General features: G+C 39.1%; 1 protein-coding gene across 2 annotated transcripts in view; it reads right to left on the minus strand.

Annotated features, from left to right (window-relative positions):
* Positions 1–4516: 4516 nt before the first annotated feature.
* The window catches only part of ASH2L (ASH2 like, histone lysine methyltransferase complex subunit), a 21323-nt gene continuing 9929 nt past the window's right edge, over positions 4517–15910 (minus strand). For both annotated transcript variants that reach the window (XM_063448405.1, XM_063448404.1), the window contains exons 5-16: positions 15668–15762; positions 15435–15530; positions 13782–13877; positions 11964–12039; positions 10708–10801; positions 8983–9200; positions 8607–8774; positions 8214–8407; positions 7214–7306; positions 6457–6555; positions 6227–6286; positions 4517–5731 (exon numbers count right to left, since the gene is read on the minus strand). In XM_063448405.1, the coding sequence (XP_063304475.1) occupies positions 5624–5731; positions 6227–6286; positions 6457–6555; positions 7214–7306; positions 8214–8407; positions 8607–8774; positions 8983–9200; positions 10708–10801; positions 11964–12039; positions 13782–13877; positions 15435–15530; positions 15668–15762 (1397 nt within the window). In that variant the 3' untranslated portion in view covers positions 4517–5623. The remainder of the gene's footprint in view (positions 5732–6226; positions 6287–6456; positions 6556–7213; positions 7307–8213; positions 8408–8606; positions 8775–8982; positions 9201–10707; positions 10802–11963; positions 12040–13781; positions 13878–15434; positions 15531–15667; positions 15763–15910) is intronic.

Raw genomic sequence — 15910 nt, forward strand, 5'->3', positions numbered from 1 at the left:
TGGCTTAACCACTTAGCAGGGCCGGCCTTAGGCATTTAGACGCCCTGTGCGAAAAATCTTCACAGCGCCCCCCCCCATCATCCATGTATGCTGTAATGTTTGTGTTGTCTGTGTATGTGATAGTAGGTGTGATGACTGTGTGAGATATGTATGCTATGTGTGATATTTGTAATGGGTGTATTAACAGTGTGTGATATGCGTGTATTGGTTGTATGTGACACACACATACACACACACAGGAAGACATCCACACACACAGGCAGACAGTCATACACACACACACACACACACACAGACATACACAAAGACACACACAGGCAGACAGTCAAACACACAGACACACAGAGGCAGACAGTCATACACACACACAGACAGACAGTAATACACACAGACAGACAGTCATACACACACACACACAGACAGTAATACACACAGGCAGACAGTCATACACACACACACACAGACAGTAATACACACAGGCAGACAGTCATACACACACACACACACACACAGTAATACACACAGAGGCAGACAGTCATACACACACACACACAGACAGTAATACACACAGAGGCAGACAGTCATACACACACACACACACAGACAGTAATACACACAGGCAGACAGGCAGACAGTCATACACACAGACACACAGAGGCAGACAGTCATACACACACATAGACAGTAATACACACAGGCAGAGAGTCACACTCACCTGACAATCACTCATTGTGGAGGCAGTGCAGCTCCTGGTGACTGTTTGGTGGGCCTGCAGCAGTTTTCCGGCGCTTTTAGCTCCGCCCCCACCGCACGGTAAGCTCCGCCCCCGCCGGAAATGTTAAAATTTTTTTTTTTTTTTTTTTTTTTAATTCCGTCCGGCTGTGCGGCCGCACGGCGCCCCCTGCTCCATGGCGCCCTGTGCGGCCGCACAGCTCGCACACCCCTAAGGCCGGCCCTGCCACTCAGTCATCAGCCCAAAATAATCTTGAAAAAAGCACACATACTCTGGGTTTAGGCAGGCAATACATGGAAACTTCCAAAGGGCTACACGGAAGACACAAAATGTAACTCAGTATAACCCGCGTAACTAAACGTGCATTCGTTTATGAACAATCAACTAACGCACAGTGTTAATTCATAAAAATAAAAAATATAGTGTCAGCTATATTGAATGTAAAAGCTTTTATATGCATTGATCAGAAGACTGAATCCACAATGTATATGGAAAGTCACTAGTCCTTACTCCTAGGGTGGCTTGAACTCTGTCAATTAATGAAAACAATTATCCACTAAGGGACAGGTCTCGAGATCTATATATACTACAAACTTTGGAACACAGAGAAAAATCACATCACCAAGTGTGGAGAAGAAACCCTAGAAGTAATCTATCCAGTATATTAAATATTCCAAGAGAGTTCCATTCTTAGTGCTTATTGGAAGAAATGTCAGATAAAATTGGCCATTTACTAAAAATTGGGAATTGGGGAAGTAATGAAAATTGCAAATTTTAGACAAAAGCAGCAACGCTAGATAAATAACCAAACCTGGTATGCTTTGTTTTCCAGCTCAGATGTTTAGACCTCCTTTTTTTTTTTCACTTACTTGTTAACTGGAAGATTATCATATTGCAACTGCTGACCCTGTTTAAGAGATTTTCTTGAATAATGCTTTTAGTCCATGACTGCACTCGTTAAGAAATAAACATGTATGTTGTAGACAAGGGGTGCCCAAAAGGTAGATCCGCAGATGTTGTAGAACTACAACTCCCATGATGCGTTGCATGTCTCTGGAATGCCTTTAGAATGGCAAAGCATCATGGAAGCTGTAGTTTTAAAACATTTCAATCTACCTTTTGGGCACCCCTGTTTTAGACAAATATAGCATGGATAATTATGATATACAGAATATGTTTGAAAGGAGTGTAACAAACCCAAAACTCTGAGGAACCTAGAGCAGAGACAATAACCTTGGTACTATTGCACCCCAGATATTTGTGAACTATTTCCCATGATGCTCAAAGAGTTCTCTAGGGTTCTCGACTCGACAGACTTTGCTTATTTCACATTTGTGACAATCTGCATTGCTTTGCACAGAAATTGTCACTTATTCTCCACAGCTCCGGGCTGGATGACGATAATTACAAATGTAGGTTAACAGCTTTAACAAACGATTTGATTTTGTTTTTGTTTCAACCACATAAATCACATTTTGATTGATTCAAGATGGGTTATAAATTGCAAAATACTATAATTAAGCCAATGTCAGATAAACATGTCGCCTAAGCAATTCTTACAGGATTTTTATCTTAAGTGTGAATGGTCAGGGTTTCACGTTACAAATGTTGTGCCAAAAGAAGTGAAACTAGAAAAATAGCTTACTTTCAGAATTATTCCAATTCAGCACAGAACTCCTGATCTATGCTGAGCTGGGGTATTTATAATCAGACAGTGGTACCATCCATCTCTATTAGAGCAGAGCAGACAGAGGAACAGAGAAAAAACAATCTGTGCAAATGAAAAAAGTTCTCCAGCATCTTGACGTTATCTTTATATCTGAACCCCTTTATGGTATGGTAGTACCAGTGTGAGGCCTTGTAGTGCCTATATAAGCTATGCATTGTACACACGCCTACATACATACACACATATATATTTACATTTGCCATTTCAAAACTATTAGTCCACAAATATGAAATTAATGTATTTGCACTGTAATATTTATTAAAAGAAAATAAGTATTTATTTATGACCCACTTGTGAAAACAACATTTTATTTCTATTTAATATTTATATTGTCGCAAGCTAAACTATGATGTGATTGTTATTTATTAATGTATTTAATTTGTAGTGGTTATGTTCAGATTATTCTTGAATGACACACTTAATGACATACTGTATCAATGCCTCCAAGTAGATTCCCTGTTAAATCCGCTATACTACGTATGCCTTTGCTTAACAATGTGGTACTAACTATCAATATGGTAGCAAACGCTATTCCTGATCCGCATGGGTACAGTGGATCCCCCATACTGAATGATGCTCTACATACAGCTATACAGAAAATATGGTATATAATAGTAACCACTTATTCTTGGAACTTACCCAGGGTCAGCAGTTGTAAATAAGTGAATGCTAGTTGATTAGAAATTATTTTTTTCCTGGTACCCATAACACTTTTAAACATAAGCATTACTGCCCATAGTCTTTAACAGCTGTAGTGCCTCACTGCAGCCTATTTTACAGTTCTATGTTGACAGTTTTTGTATTCTAAAATCCTGTAATAAAATATGGCTCACCAGTTTTGTTCTTGGCTCTTGTTTTTTTGTTTTAAAGCAAGCTGGGGAGTGGGTTAGTGAACAACTTCATTGGTTTCCTGGCTCATTAGCAATGGGAATTTAAGGTTCCAAAAATAAAATGCCTCTCTGCTTCTTGCACTGGCATAACTAGAAACCACTGGGCACCGGTGTGAAAATTGGCCTGGGGCGCCACACGTGTCTCATCCCCCTGCCCCTCCATGTGTCTCATTTCCCCCCAGCTCCTCCATGTGTCATTTCCCCCCCTCCCCAAACCCTTCCATGTGTCTCATTTACCCCAGCCCATCCATTTGTAACCCCGTCTCCTCCTGTGTCTGCTGACCTCCAGGTAATATGGTCAAGCAGACCGCAGTGGAGGATCTTCGCTTCCTGTCAAACCGGGTAGAGGATACAGTAGATCCTGTGCACCGGCCCTGAAGTTATGCAAAACTTGTGTGCAAAAAAAATTATAAAGACTTGGTAAAAAAAAAAAAAACAACCCCAAAACACTACACACATTGAGGCCAAAATTTATCAGTTACATTAATTTTCTATAGGTGCCCAGAGTGTTTCAAAAATACAAATAAAAGTCTACAAAGGAATAGAATATAGTAATCTGTTAAGAATTATAACCAGATTTCAAAATTGAAATAAACTTGCAGTGCTTACACAGTGCATATCATGCGGTTCTGTATTAAAACGGGGAATGTGTTCTAAAGTGTCGCAAAGATACAAACATACATTAAAAGGGTTAGCCACTAAAGTGAGAATTAAAAATTAATTTAAGGTGAATTTCAAATTGAAGGTAAAAAATATGTTTCCAGTTCAGTTACCTACCCTATAATAGGAACATACATAGGTAAAACGTCTAACGAAGCCTAGTATCCTAGGTGTTAATCTGTTATATGGCAATTCTCCAGTCCCCTCACTTTTTTGAGTAGCGTTTTTTTGTAGTCCAGATTCATGTAGATTAATGAATTTGGACCTAATAATTTAGTCTAATCTTACTTTCTCGGATATTCTCTATACTGTGTTATGGAGGTTATCTACTTAATAGTGAACAATACATTTCTACACAACCTAGACATCAAGGTCTGTATTTAACACACTCACTTATGAGTGGATATCGGCATATAGATATTGGAGGATTTTCCCCCCCTTTCATTTTACCGATTAAATATAGAGCATTTTATACTAAATTACACCAGAAATAATGCAAGAATGTAAACCATAAAAAAAAAAGTTTATTTCACACATTTACTTAAAGAGTAAACAATATTTTACATCTGAGAACCAAGTTTGGCAATGTAGTCCAGGGCAGATTTTGATTTGCATTTGAATGACCAAAAAAAATTTGAGTCACCAGTATAGTGTGTTTGAATCAGTTTCAGCCACAGAATTAAGTCATAATTCTAGGATATGAACCACCACTTGGTAGAGATTTTAAACCATGCCACATTCAGGATTGTTTATTGCCAACCCCTTTATTACATTCATACAAGAAAGGGCATTATAGTAAAAGGATTTAATTTTAACAGTTTCTCTGCTTCAGAAGAGAATGGAGAAGCCAGCTCTGCCTGTGTGGCGATACTCCTAAAATGTATGTTATCCAAAAGGGAGATGGAAGCATATGCACTTTTTAAAATGTAAATTTAACCCATTAGAAAGGTGCACTTTACATAAGGATCAAAAAAATAAGGTGACAAATTGGGTAATTAATATTGAATATAAACAACCATCTAAAAAGGGTCATGAAGGTCAACTTCTTCTTATGACTTTACCAAGCCATGCAGTAGAGAGCCAAGTTTGGCTAATGGACTTAGAACCAAAAAAGGCAAGGAATACAAGACATCATGCACAGGGAGTGTGGAACAATGGATCACTGAACTCTGGTCATTGGAGACTTGTATGTTGGCTATAGTTGTACACAGCTTTGTCAAGCATGAGGTGTTCTACAACTGTAATCATAAATCAAGGGCTTTAAATGTAGCACTAAACAATAAGCATTAACTGTCAGACAAACAGAATTCGTTTGACTAGCTATACTGACATTTTTGTCCAAACAGAGCAAAGTGGGGTATATTGTTAAAACTTGCAAGGTGTGCTGTACATGCAGTAAATGCCAAATTGCAGTAGGGGGGAGGGTGATTATTTTAGGTTTAAAACCTGTTCAATACCCAAATTATTAAATTGAAGCAATCCCTCTATCGCACACCTGAAGATGAAGTGATGTAAAAAGGCCATTTTAAAGATTTTTGAACTTTAAGCTGCCATGAAGATTATAGTTGACACAAGATAGGGGGAAAAAATAAAAATTATTTGTTTTTCTAATTAAGGCTCCCACGGAGGACTTTTTCTACCATCAACTTCTGTCTCCACGTGGTAAAGGACATCACCTAATGTATGTTCCACAACAGCATTCCAGGCCATGTCACTAACCTGTGAAAGAAATCAGAAGGCATCCTTTAGAACCACAGGTTTGCAAAGTTTTCATGTCTGATGCATTCTATTAGGCAAGGGGGGTCTTACAGCAAGGGATCTGTGCTCACAAATCAAGATTGCAGCTTATATGCACTTTAATTCTTATTTCTCCAACGGGTGTGGCAATGTCCTTTTCTAATAGTATTTTAATCAAGGGCAGAGGAGATTTCTCAAGTGCCATGGCAATGAGCCAGGGTTACAATGGAAATAGACAGCAATGTGTTTCCACACTTACTCTTTAGTCTCAGTTGTCTCTGGCTAGTCCCAGACATATATGTATTTACACAGTGCATAAACATAACAAGCCCTGCTCGTTCAATTTTAGGAAGGAGTGTTAAATTATGTGGATACAATACTATGCATGATTGCCATTATTGCATTATACACGTTAACACACTATGTATTCCAATATCACATCATAGAGAACTCCGTTCTTTCTGGAAGAGTACTCACAGGACGGAATGATTTGTCTTTAGGAGGGTGCTTGAAATATGGTCCAAAATTTATAGACACCTGTGCACAAATAATAAAAATAAAAAGTTATAGCCAGTTTCACTTGTACACCAGACATATAATAGACCGATTCCTTTATGCAGCACTAGTTACAACAGACAGAGAAGAGACACTTTACAAGGACAAGAGATACATATTTAAGAGCGTATGTGCTACATTTATAAACTTACTGTGCAGCATTTGTATAGGGAAATGGCAGGGTAGTACACTCCTTCAAAAACATCTTTAAAGGCCACACCTTGATTAACTCCATTCTTATAAAATACAATCTGGAGTAAAAAACAAACAAATCAATCCACATAACAAACAATTTGCTCGTTATTATGAGCATGCAGACATTTGGACAATGGAAGCTCCAATCTTGATTTTAAAAGTGCCCCAGTATATATCTATGCCCAGCATAAGACCTTAAACCCATATCCTCCACTAACTGAGATATATACACACACACTGACCTAGTGTAGTCAAAGACTCACAACATCAACAGTATATTTATGACTTGCAAGTTGTCTGCCTAACTGAATTTATGACGTAAAGTGAGCAAAATGTGCTTGTTAAGCTGAGGCTGGAATGCAAATGTTAAAGCAGCAATACAACAAAATCTTATCTCCATAAATGTGTCTCCAAATTCTGTCCACTTAAATCTAGGATTAAACAGAAGATAATAGGAATGTAGCATTTCGTTCTTTACAATGATTTAGCCTTATCACCATAAACAAAACAAAAACAAAGGATATATAGCGCACAGGCTCCTGGCTTTAATGTGAATGCCAGGGTAAACAATACAGTGTCAGGTCTCAATATATGAAGAAATTATCTGTTATAGACTTCATCCATCTGAAAAGCATTCCAACATATCAGGATTGTGTAATTTGAGCTGTAAAAATGTTAAAAGGGGGGTTCATCATTCATTACAGCAGGACCTACCTCAGTGCCTGGAGTCTGCTTTAAGTTCTTCTCTGCTTTGTCAACAAAATCCTTCTCTTCAAAATACAGGTAGCTCTTGAATTTGATCAATGCCTTTCAAAGAGAAAATGTATAAAGGCTTAAAAGATGAGATACATACATACATACATCACAAACCAAGAAATTGATGGATTGATGGTAGGGAGAAAAAAAAAAAAAGATTTAAAACCCCTTCCACCTGAAGTCATTTGAAAGTCAATACATTGTTAAACACAGATCTGCACACTAGTGAAGCTAGAAGACTTGCTTTGTCCACAGAAATCTCAAATTTGCTGTGTTGTTACTACTGCAAGGGATTCTGGGTGGGTATATGCAAATTAGTTCAACAAAGAATCACCTTTTTGACTCATTATTCCATTTTAAACATGGATTCCTTAGAGTATATTTGCAACTTTGAAACAACTCAGGAAGAGATGCAAAGCCAGTGAACCACTCATTAACTGACACAAGTACATACATACACACTTCAACCAGCATGCAGTGAAGAATAATGTTCTACAAAAGAGTCAATGTAACCTTTTTAAAAAGGGTTATTCCAAGCACCATGACCACTTCAGGGATTTGAAGTGATCATGGTGCTTTGAGTCTGTATGTGCAGTGTTTCACTATGAAAGGCTGCACATACAGAGATAGATCCTCTGTTGCCATAAGTGTGACTCCCACCCAAAAGCAGCATCGTTTGCCAGCCCAGAACAAGAGTTTTGGATGGCTATTGTCAATACTGTTTATATTGGAGGTCTGTCGTCAAACCGCACAGCACATTGGCAACCAAAGGTGGAACAGCACCCCTCCGTGCCACTCAAGTCCTCTTTTTCACTTCAGAGGGAGTGACATCAGAGGAGCATTGGTCACTGTATTTTTTTTAGTTGGAGTAACAGTTTAATAAACATGTTCTGTTAACAGTCTTACATTTTCACTTGCCTGGGTTTCACAGAAACACAGTAGCACAGTATTAGAGTACCTTATCTTTATAAGTGTCAGGCAAAGACTGTGCAGTCTCCGTTTCGTCTGGGAGGTGAATATAAAAGCCCAACGTGTCACCCTGTCCATAGGAATCTGAATAATGCTTTCCTATCGACTGGTGGAATTTTGTTCCCTTCTTGCTGCGCCAGGAATAACTAAACTTGTCGTAGCCGAGTGGAGCCTGCAGATTTCCTGGATGGAACAATAAAGAGAAACTAATGAGGTTATATAGTTCAGAGTCGGATTTAGAGGTGCAATTCTTTTTGCAGAAGTCAGTTTATATAGAAAAACTTTAAATATATATACTGCCCTATTACATTAGTCAAAGCTCAATTCTTCTATGTATTATTTAGGACACTACTAGTTGCTTAGAAACACTAGAGGTTCTTACCCAAGGCCTGAGACCATCCAAGTCTTGCAGCGGTGTCTGGGGGCATTTCATCAATGAATATCTCAAAGTACCAGGAACCTTTTCTCACTCCATGTGATGCTCGCACCATTGAATACCCTTTCTCACCCAAAACCGTTAGTCGGTCATCAGATATCTTCAACTGAGGAGCTGAACGAAAGTGATACATTGAATTAATAGACAGATGGTTACCCTGCCGTGTGACCAAAGAAATATTAACAGGAATGTTGCAAGGCTGCATATAAAAGGGAGTATGGAATAGACTAGATAAAGATAAAATATAAAGCGTACACATACAATAGCAGTTAAGGGGACACAATAGGACATTGGGTAGATTATTAGGAACACTCCTACTCACCTCTGTCATGCAAAGCAAGGAGCACTCTTTCATACAGACATGCTCTATACAGGTCTCCTGGAATAGGCTTTCCTGCCCAGCAGTCTAACTCCAGTTTCTCTGGATCAGGTGCATGAGGATCAGGCTCAGCCAGTATATATCTGTAACCATCCTTATTGAAAGGGTGCTCCAGTGGGTAGCCATGAGGAGGAAGGCGCTGTGCTGAGAACAGTGGGTCACTGGAAGAATTTTAAGAAATAAATGACAATGCACTGAAAAGCATTCACTGCAGAATTGCACACTAGGGCATGAAATGTTAGAGCGGTGGTAAAGTGGCCTATCATTACTTTGATAAGATAAACCCTATATTCTGCTATTAACCTCTATGTGTAGGTTTCCTTCTATTTCAGACAAGGCAGGTATGATTAAAGATTTTATTGCATGGTCTGCCCATCAGAACTTCACCACATAAAATAAAAACCTTTTTGCAAACCAAAAATATGTCCCATGTATATAGGATCATGAATATCAATGCAGCCGATGCCTTAAAGGAACAATATTGTGTCAAGAATCCAAACATGTATTTCTGACACTAGTGCTGGTGTGGCTGTTTAGGTAACCAACCCTGCTCAGAGAAGGTGAATTTACTCATCCTTCTACCCCACGCCGGGCTTGCCACAGCTGGCCCCGCCTCCATGGCAGAGATCAATGTTGATGACATATTAGACGCTATTGCGCATGCGCGGTAACACTGCACCAATCAGTATGGGGAATCTATGGGGAACATTCAGCATCTCCATTCAGAGCATGTAAATGCATCTGCCACAGAAGGTGGAGGGCCAAGGCAATAGTACTGGTCAAGGGTCACAGGAAGGTTTACCCAAAAATCTTCAAATTTGTGGAAAGTATGTTCAGAGTTGTTCCCTCAGACATGTTCCCACTCTCCATGAGTATTTATAATCTCTAAGCACTGGGCTAGGGAAGAATTATAGGTTTTTTGTTACTAAAAATTAAAATGGCACCACAGACATGGTAAAGAGGAGTGGTAAATATTAAGTAAAGCCATGTTTAGAGTAGGAGGGCTATAAAAGCCCGACAACTTAGATGCTAATCTCCCACAGGTTCAATACATAAAAGCAACTACACCGTATGTGGAGGTTCCTCTGTTGCCACAGCCTTTCCAACAGCAGTCATTGCGCATTCCAGACATATTGGATAAACATGTTGGTACTATATACCATCTCAACACAAATTTGTGTATTAATGGGAGGTACAGCATACTAAGCCTCACAATAATAATGGTCCTCAATATCCCGTGTTTTAGTTCAATGGTCCAAAATTATTTGTACAAACCAGGTTCAGGGAATTTTAATGGTCAAAACTGTATGATAAACAAAGATACCCTTTTCTGGCTTGGGCATGTTTGGAAGCTAATGAGTTAAGAGCAACATGAACCCGACGCACGTATCAGTAGCATACTATTCATGGGTAGATAGGAGAGGACATTACACAGAAAGGCGGGGATAAGTCATGACAAAACTCCATCTCTGTTTGACTATGGGAGTCATCAAGTTTTACTTTGGGCTCCGGCCCCAGGTGTTTCTGGAACCAAGCAATGTCCCCTGACCGGAGACGCAAAACATTTAATAAAGTAGGTATGCTTGCCAAGCCTTTTAGCATCAATACAAATGTATTTCAATCAAAGTAGTTAATATTACTATAGAGAACTCTGCACTATAACCTCACCTCCGTGTTCTTTTGGCAGTGTTGGCTGAACTGCCATCTTGCTGCTTGCGTTTTGCTCCTCTACCTTTGGCTGAACTGCTGGCTCCTGCTGAACCTGCGAGACATAGTTTGAATATTAAAATAAAAAGCTATATAATGTTAATGGAAGGGGCAATGCAATTTAGGTTACATGGGGAAAAATGGAATATAAATCTCTACAAACATACACAATTGAGGATATTCAAGAGTCACATGTAAATTGGGGCATGAATATAGCACAAAAGGTATTTGTTGAGTTTTCAATTTTGCCAGATTTATATCAGAGGTCTTTGCATGTCAGGAAAGGCAGTTTTCGTAAACGTAATTTCCTATTATTCCACATACATGGTTACAGTTCCAGGGATATGATTAACTTTACCAATAACCCAAATACCCACTACATTTAAAAGAAATCTAGAACACAATAACAACTGTTATCTGCATGATAAACAAACTTTTCTAAAATGCTGGGGAAGACAACCTAATGTTCCCCTGTATGAAGTTATATGTGGGTAAACAATAACTCCCCACTTTTAACCCATTTACTGGAAAGTGAAACAGGGGCAGAGTGTAAATACCTGGAACCTTTTATTAAAGGTCTCCACATCCACTCACCGCACGTTTAGCAAAGGATAATGGAAGAAGCTGGTAAGCCAAGTCAACCCACTATTCATTAACATACACACTGCTGCACATGTTAATGGGAATAATGGAAAGGCCACCATGGAGACTAGCAATAATTTGTTTTTCCTCTCTCCACCAACTACTGCATACAGTGAGAGTTCCAAAACTATAGATTTTTTCCTGATTAAAAATAAATATCTAACATGCCATGTTAAGTGAATCAACACAGCATGTAAAAAATAGTTTATCATTTGCAGTGCAGTACGAGTGGTACATGCAATCAGAGTGTGTACCTCTACATGCCCAAACACACCCAAGACATCATGAGACAGAAGGTGCCCATCACATGCTAGGTGAAAAGGGGGTGGGGGGGGGGGGGGGAGAAGCCACACCCACACACATTCCTCCACTGCTTAATTCACCTCAGTAAACAATGCAAAGGTGTTTACTGGGTGTGAGCGAATAAGGAACTGACAGTTCCTAGGATTCTGTTTCATGCAAAGAAAGTCAGACATTTGGATTTGGATTTAGTCAAGGACTGACCCAGTTTTATCCATGTGTAGACCATCACACACTGTGAGGCGCTTTAAGTAACATAATAAACAATTAATTACCATTTAAACTCCCACCAGTGGATACAGCACTACTTTGTCTCTGACTATCATAGACTGGGCCGATGTTTCCAAGATCCTGAAAATAAAAACAACACTGTTACACTATTTTAATCCACATACGTACCACTAGGTGCCCCAATGAGAAAACATAAATGCAATTCATGCAACACAACCTAGAGGACCATTGATTTGTGAAATAGTGACATTAAAACATTTGAAAACAAACATTTACATAAAAGCATGAACTATAATGTAATAACAAATGCAGACAAGATAAAGCTTGTGTTTCTGAAAAAGGATGGTTATGTAGAACAAGAGTACCATATTACAATTAATGCTGTCTATACATTACACGAGCTAATACAGAGGACAACATCTTAATACAGCATTACTAGCCTTGTGGACACATGCACCTCAAGCAGTATCCTATGAAGTCTAAACATTAATAGGGAGAATGCCAGGAATATGCAGTTTCTGGGTTGTAGTAATAAATACAAACACAATTATTCACTAAAGTGAGAATTGTCTGGAATTAGCCAATTAGGCTGTTTTGGCTTTCCATTAGAAAATCACTTTACTGAATAACCTGAAAAAGTCAGAATTCAAGTCAAGTCAGATCAAAAAAGTCAAATTTAAGGCCAAAATAAATAGAATTTGAAGATACTAAGTCAGCTATGCTGCCACTTCAGCTAATTTAGACTTAAATATGAAGTTTATATGATTTCCCGACAATTGTCACTTTAGTTAAAGCGGCACTGTCATGCCGAACTTACCTTTCCTCAATCTCTTCCTCTTCTCCCCCTCTCTCAGGATCTGTCATTCTTTTCTTCCTGTCTTCTTTAGTTTTCTTTAAAATCATAAGACAAAGTAGGAACTCTTTGCCTTATGGAGGATTCCTCCGCTTGACCAGTTCTGACCAGCGGAGGAGCAAAGTGTGCTTCATTTCCGCTGGTCAGAGCAATTTTCCCATGATCCCTAGCTTTCCTCCCTGTTCCCACAATGCTTCATGTCAGTATTGCCGAACGTCCTGCCACGTCCAGTTTCTCCATTCGTGTTAGGATGCAATTCGGTACTTTGTTCGTATCGGAATTTCATTCTAATGAATGAAACTCCGATCCTATTCATTGCCGCGGCTGCATCTTGCAGCCGCTTAGTAGATAACTCCCTAATTCCCACGGTATCAGGGAGCTATCTACTAAAAGGCTCAAAGACCTAAATTGGTCTTTCAGCCAAATTTACTAATACTAAGTAAAGATTACTTAGTATTAGTAAATAATATGCCCCTATAGCTGCTCACTGTAAAAAACAAAAAACCTAATAAAACACCCCAAGGAGGGAGTTGCATGCCGGTAGCTCCCTCATTGTAATAAACCGAACGAGCAAACGAACACTGATATTCAGTGTTTGTTTGATTTTTTTCTATTCATTCATTCGTCTGTCTGATGAATGAATGGGTGAAATTCCCGTTCGCATGTCCAGGTGTTTCACTGGGCATGTGCGGGAATCTCACAGTCTGTCTAGTGTGGGCAGATGACGTGTCCCTCAGGGACTTCATCTACCCACACAAAGATGGCGGCGCCCTGAATAAAGATCGGGGCAGAATATAAAGAATAAAAAATAGGTAATGTGGGGGGCTTAGGGGCATTTGGGGGTGACTAGGGGGTCAATTGGATGTAGTGGAGGCGGGATAAAAAAAAAGACAAAACGGGATTCGGCATGACAGTGCCGCTTTAACATTCTTCCTTTTCCCATAATGAAGAGCAATTTAACCTTCCTCTCCTTACACTGCTAGTCGACTACACAGTTAAATTTTTTTACCTGGTCAAGAAGGCCAAACTTTGGATAGTCTTCTTCTGGATCTTTGCTTCCTGGATCAGGATGCTCTTTTACGAGAAACACATCTCGCTCTTTAGTCTAAAATGTTGAAATCATACATTAATAAGAGTCACATCTTAACACTGTACAGAGCTCTTCTGACTCTTTGGTAAGTTTATGCATTGCACAATTTTACTCAAAACATAAGAACTACAGCCCAACCAAACCTACCCTGGTCAGGTTCTCTGGTAAAAAGGGCAAATTTTATTAACGTTTGCCCTCTTACCCAGGGAACTTCCGGGCTCACATGCCCCTTTTTCCTCTGGGGACATACTTCTGCAAAATTGCAGAAGCTGGTCTAGTCCACATTCATTGGCTGGCAGAAGTCAGCTAAAGCACACTGTGAATGGTAATCTGCACAGAACTGACATTAGGCACTCTAGAACTCTTGCTCTGGGCTGACTAATAATGCAAATGAGGCGTTTCATGAAGAAATGCTGCACATGCAGAGCCCAGGCACCATGACCACTTCAAATCACTGTGGCCATGGTTCTTGGAGTAACCCTTTAATTCTAGATAAAAAATAAAAAAGGTAAATGAGGCAAACTTGCTTTACAATTTCATTATCACATAGATCACAAAGAAAGGTCATACTCATTTAATGAATGCAAGGCTGTATAAAGTGCTGAATAAATAAAAAGGTAACATATGCAACTACAGTGGTTTGCAAAACAAAAAATAAAAAAAATTAAAAGAAGGAGGGAGGGTGGGGGGGGCAGGGGAATACTTCCTGCAGGGTGCTCCAGAAAAGGGATGGCCAACCCCCTCCCCCCTCCCCACTCCCCCCCCCCCATTAACATATGCAAGGACCATACTCCGAACCTCTTAGCAGTCTGGTCCCTAAAGGGTTAAATAATAATTTTTTACCCCAAAACAGAAAAGAGCGTAGAGGGACATACAGCTTTAAGTAAAAAAAAAAAAAAAAAAAAAAAATCCTTTATTCTGAATAAAAAATAAGCAAGTTAAAATTCCTTAAGAAAAAAAAATGCATATGTAATGCTTCTAAAAGCTTAAATAAAAAAAGAAAAAACAAAGCGCTTGAATGTCTAGCTCACATTAAGCAAATACCTAAAGTCTTAAAGTGGGTAAAAATTCAGAGATGTAATTCAGCCTGTTTTTTGTAGTATATTCTATCTAATAAGGGATCCCTTTAGATGCTACAAAGGGAGCTGAAAGATTGAAACAGTCTTGTAGCATGGCTGCTTACTGTACTTGTGCTGAAAATGGATCCTGTGTAGTGTGCTCGTCTTCCTGCTTTAAACGTCTCTTCGGTTTGCGCGCGTAGATTGAAGCCGGAGGATCGTGATCCTGGCACTCAGATCGTCCTAGGACGTGGTGGTGTCCACGGAGAACACAGCGAACACTGATACCATCACGTACTAAGACGATCTGAATGCTCGGATCACGATCCTCCGGCAAAAATGGGTCACTTCTCAACTAGACGCTATCACTCCATGTATATGTGCAATGTTCATCACATGTGCCTTCTTGCTTATCTCAATTGTTTTGTACTATCCGTATAAAATGAAGAAAAAAAAAAAAAAAAAAAAAGGGAAGAAGAAATACACCTCGGCACCCATACTGATCTATCCCTACCATAGTTTTCACAATACTGTTTGGCCAACTCATTTTCCCAGGTCGCTGCCGTGTGGTGAGGCTCTCCCAGTATTTGTCAATAAACGGAATTATATCCTGAAAGAAAAAAAAAAAGAAAGAAAAAAATACACACTAAGTATTTTTATTATACTGAAAATTCAGATTTTTTTTTTTATTTCATCCAACTTAGATCAAAGCATTATTTTCTGCATTGTCAAAAATTGTGATAGTACCTTATCTTTGGAAAACATGGTCTTTGGATGCTCATCTTTGTTACGAGATTGCCAAGTAAGGTTGGCTAGAGCAGTCAGACACATTTCCTTCAAGTCTGCAATAAGGATGCAACAAAATGTCAAAACAGGCCATGCACTTAAACAGTCTATAGTGATGAGATCTAGTCTTTGACTAAACAAATCATAGTTACAGTTGTAGTTTATAATTCGAACAATAAACAAACAAAAAAAAAAACATTGTAA

The sequence above is a fragment of the Pelobates fuscus genome, chromosome 3, assembly GCF_036172605.1.
Source record: "Pelobates fuscus isolate aPelFus1 chromosome 3, aPelFus1.pri, whole genome shotgun sequence".
In the NCBI taxonomy this organism is placed as follows: Eukaryota; Metazoa; Chordata; class Amphibia; order Anura; family Pelobatidae; genus Pelobates; species Pelobates fuscus.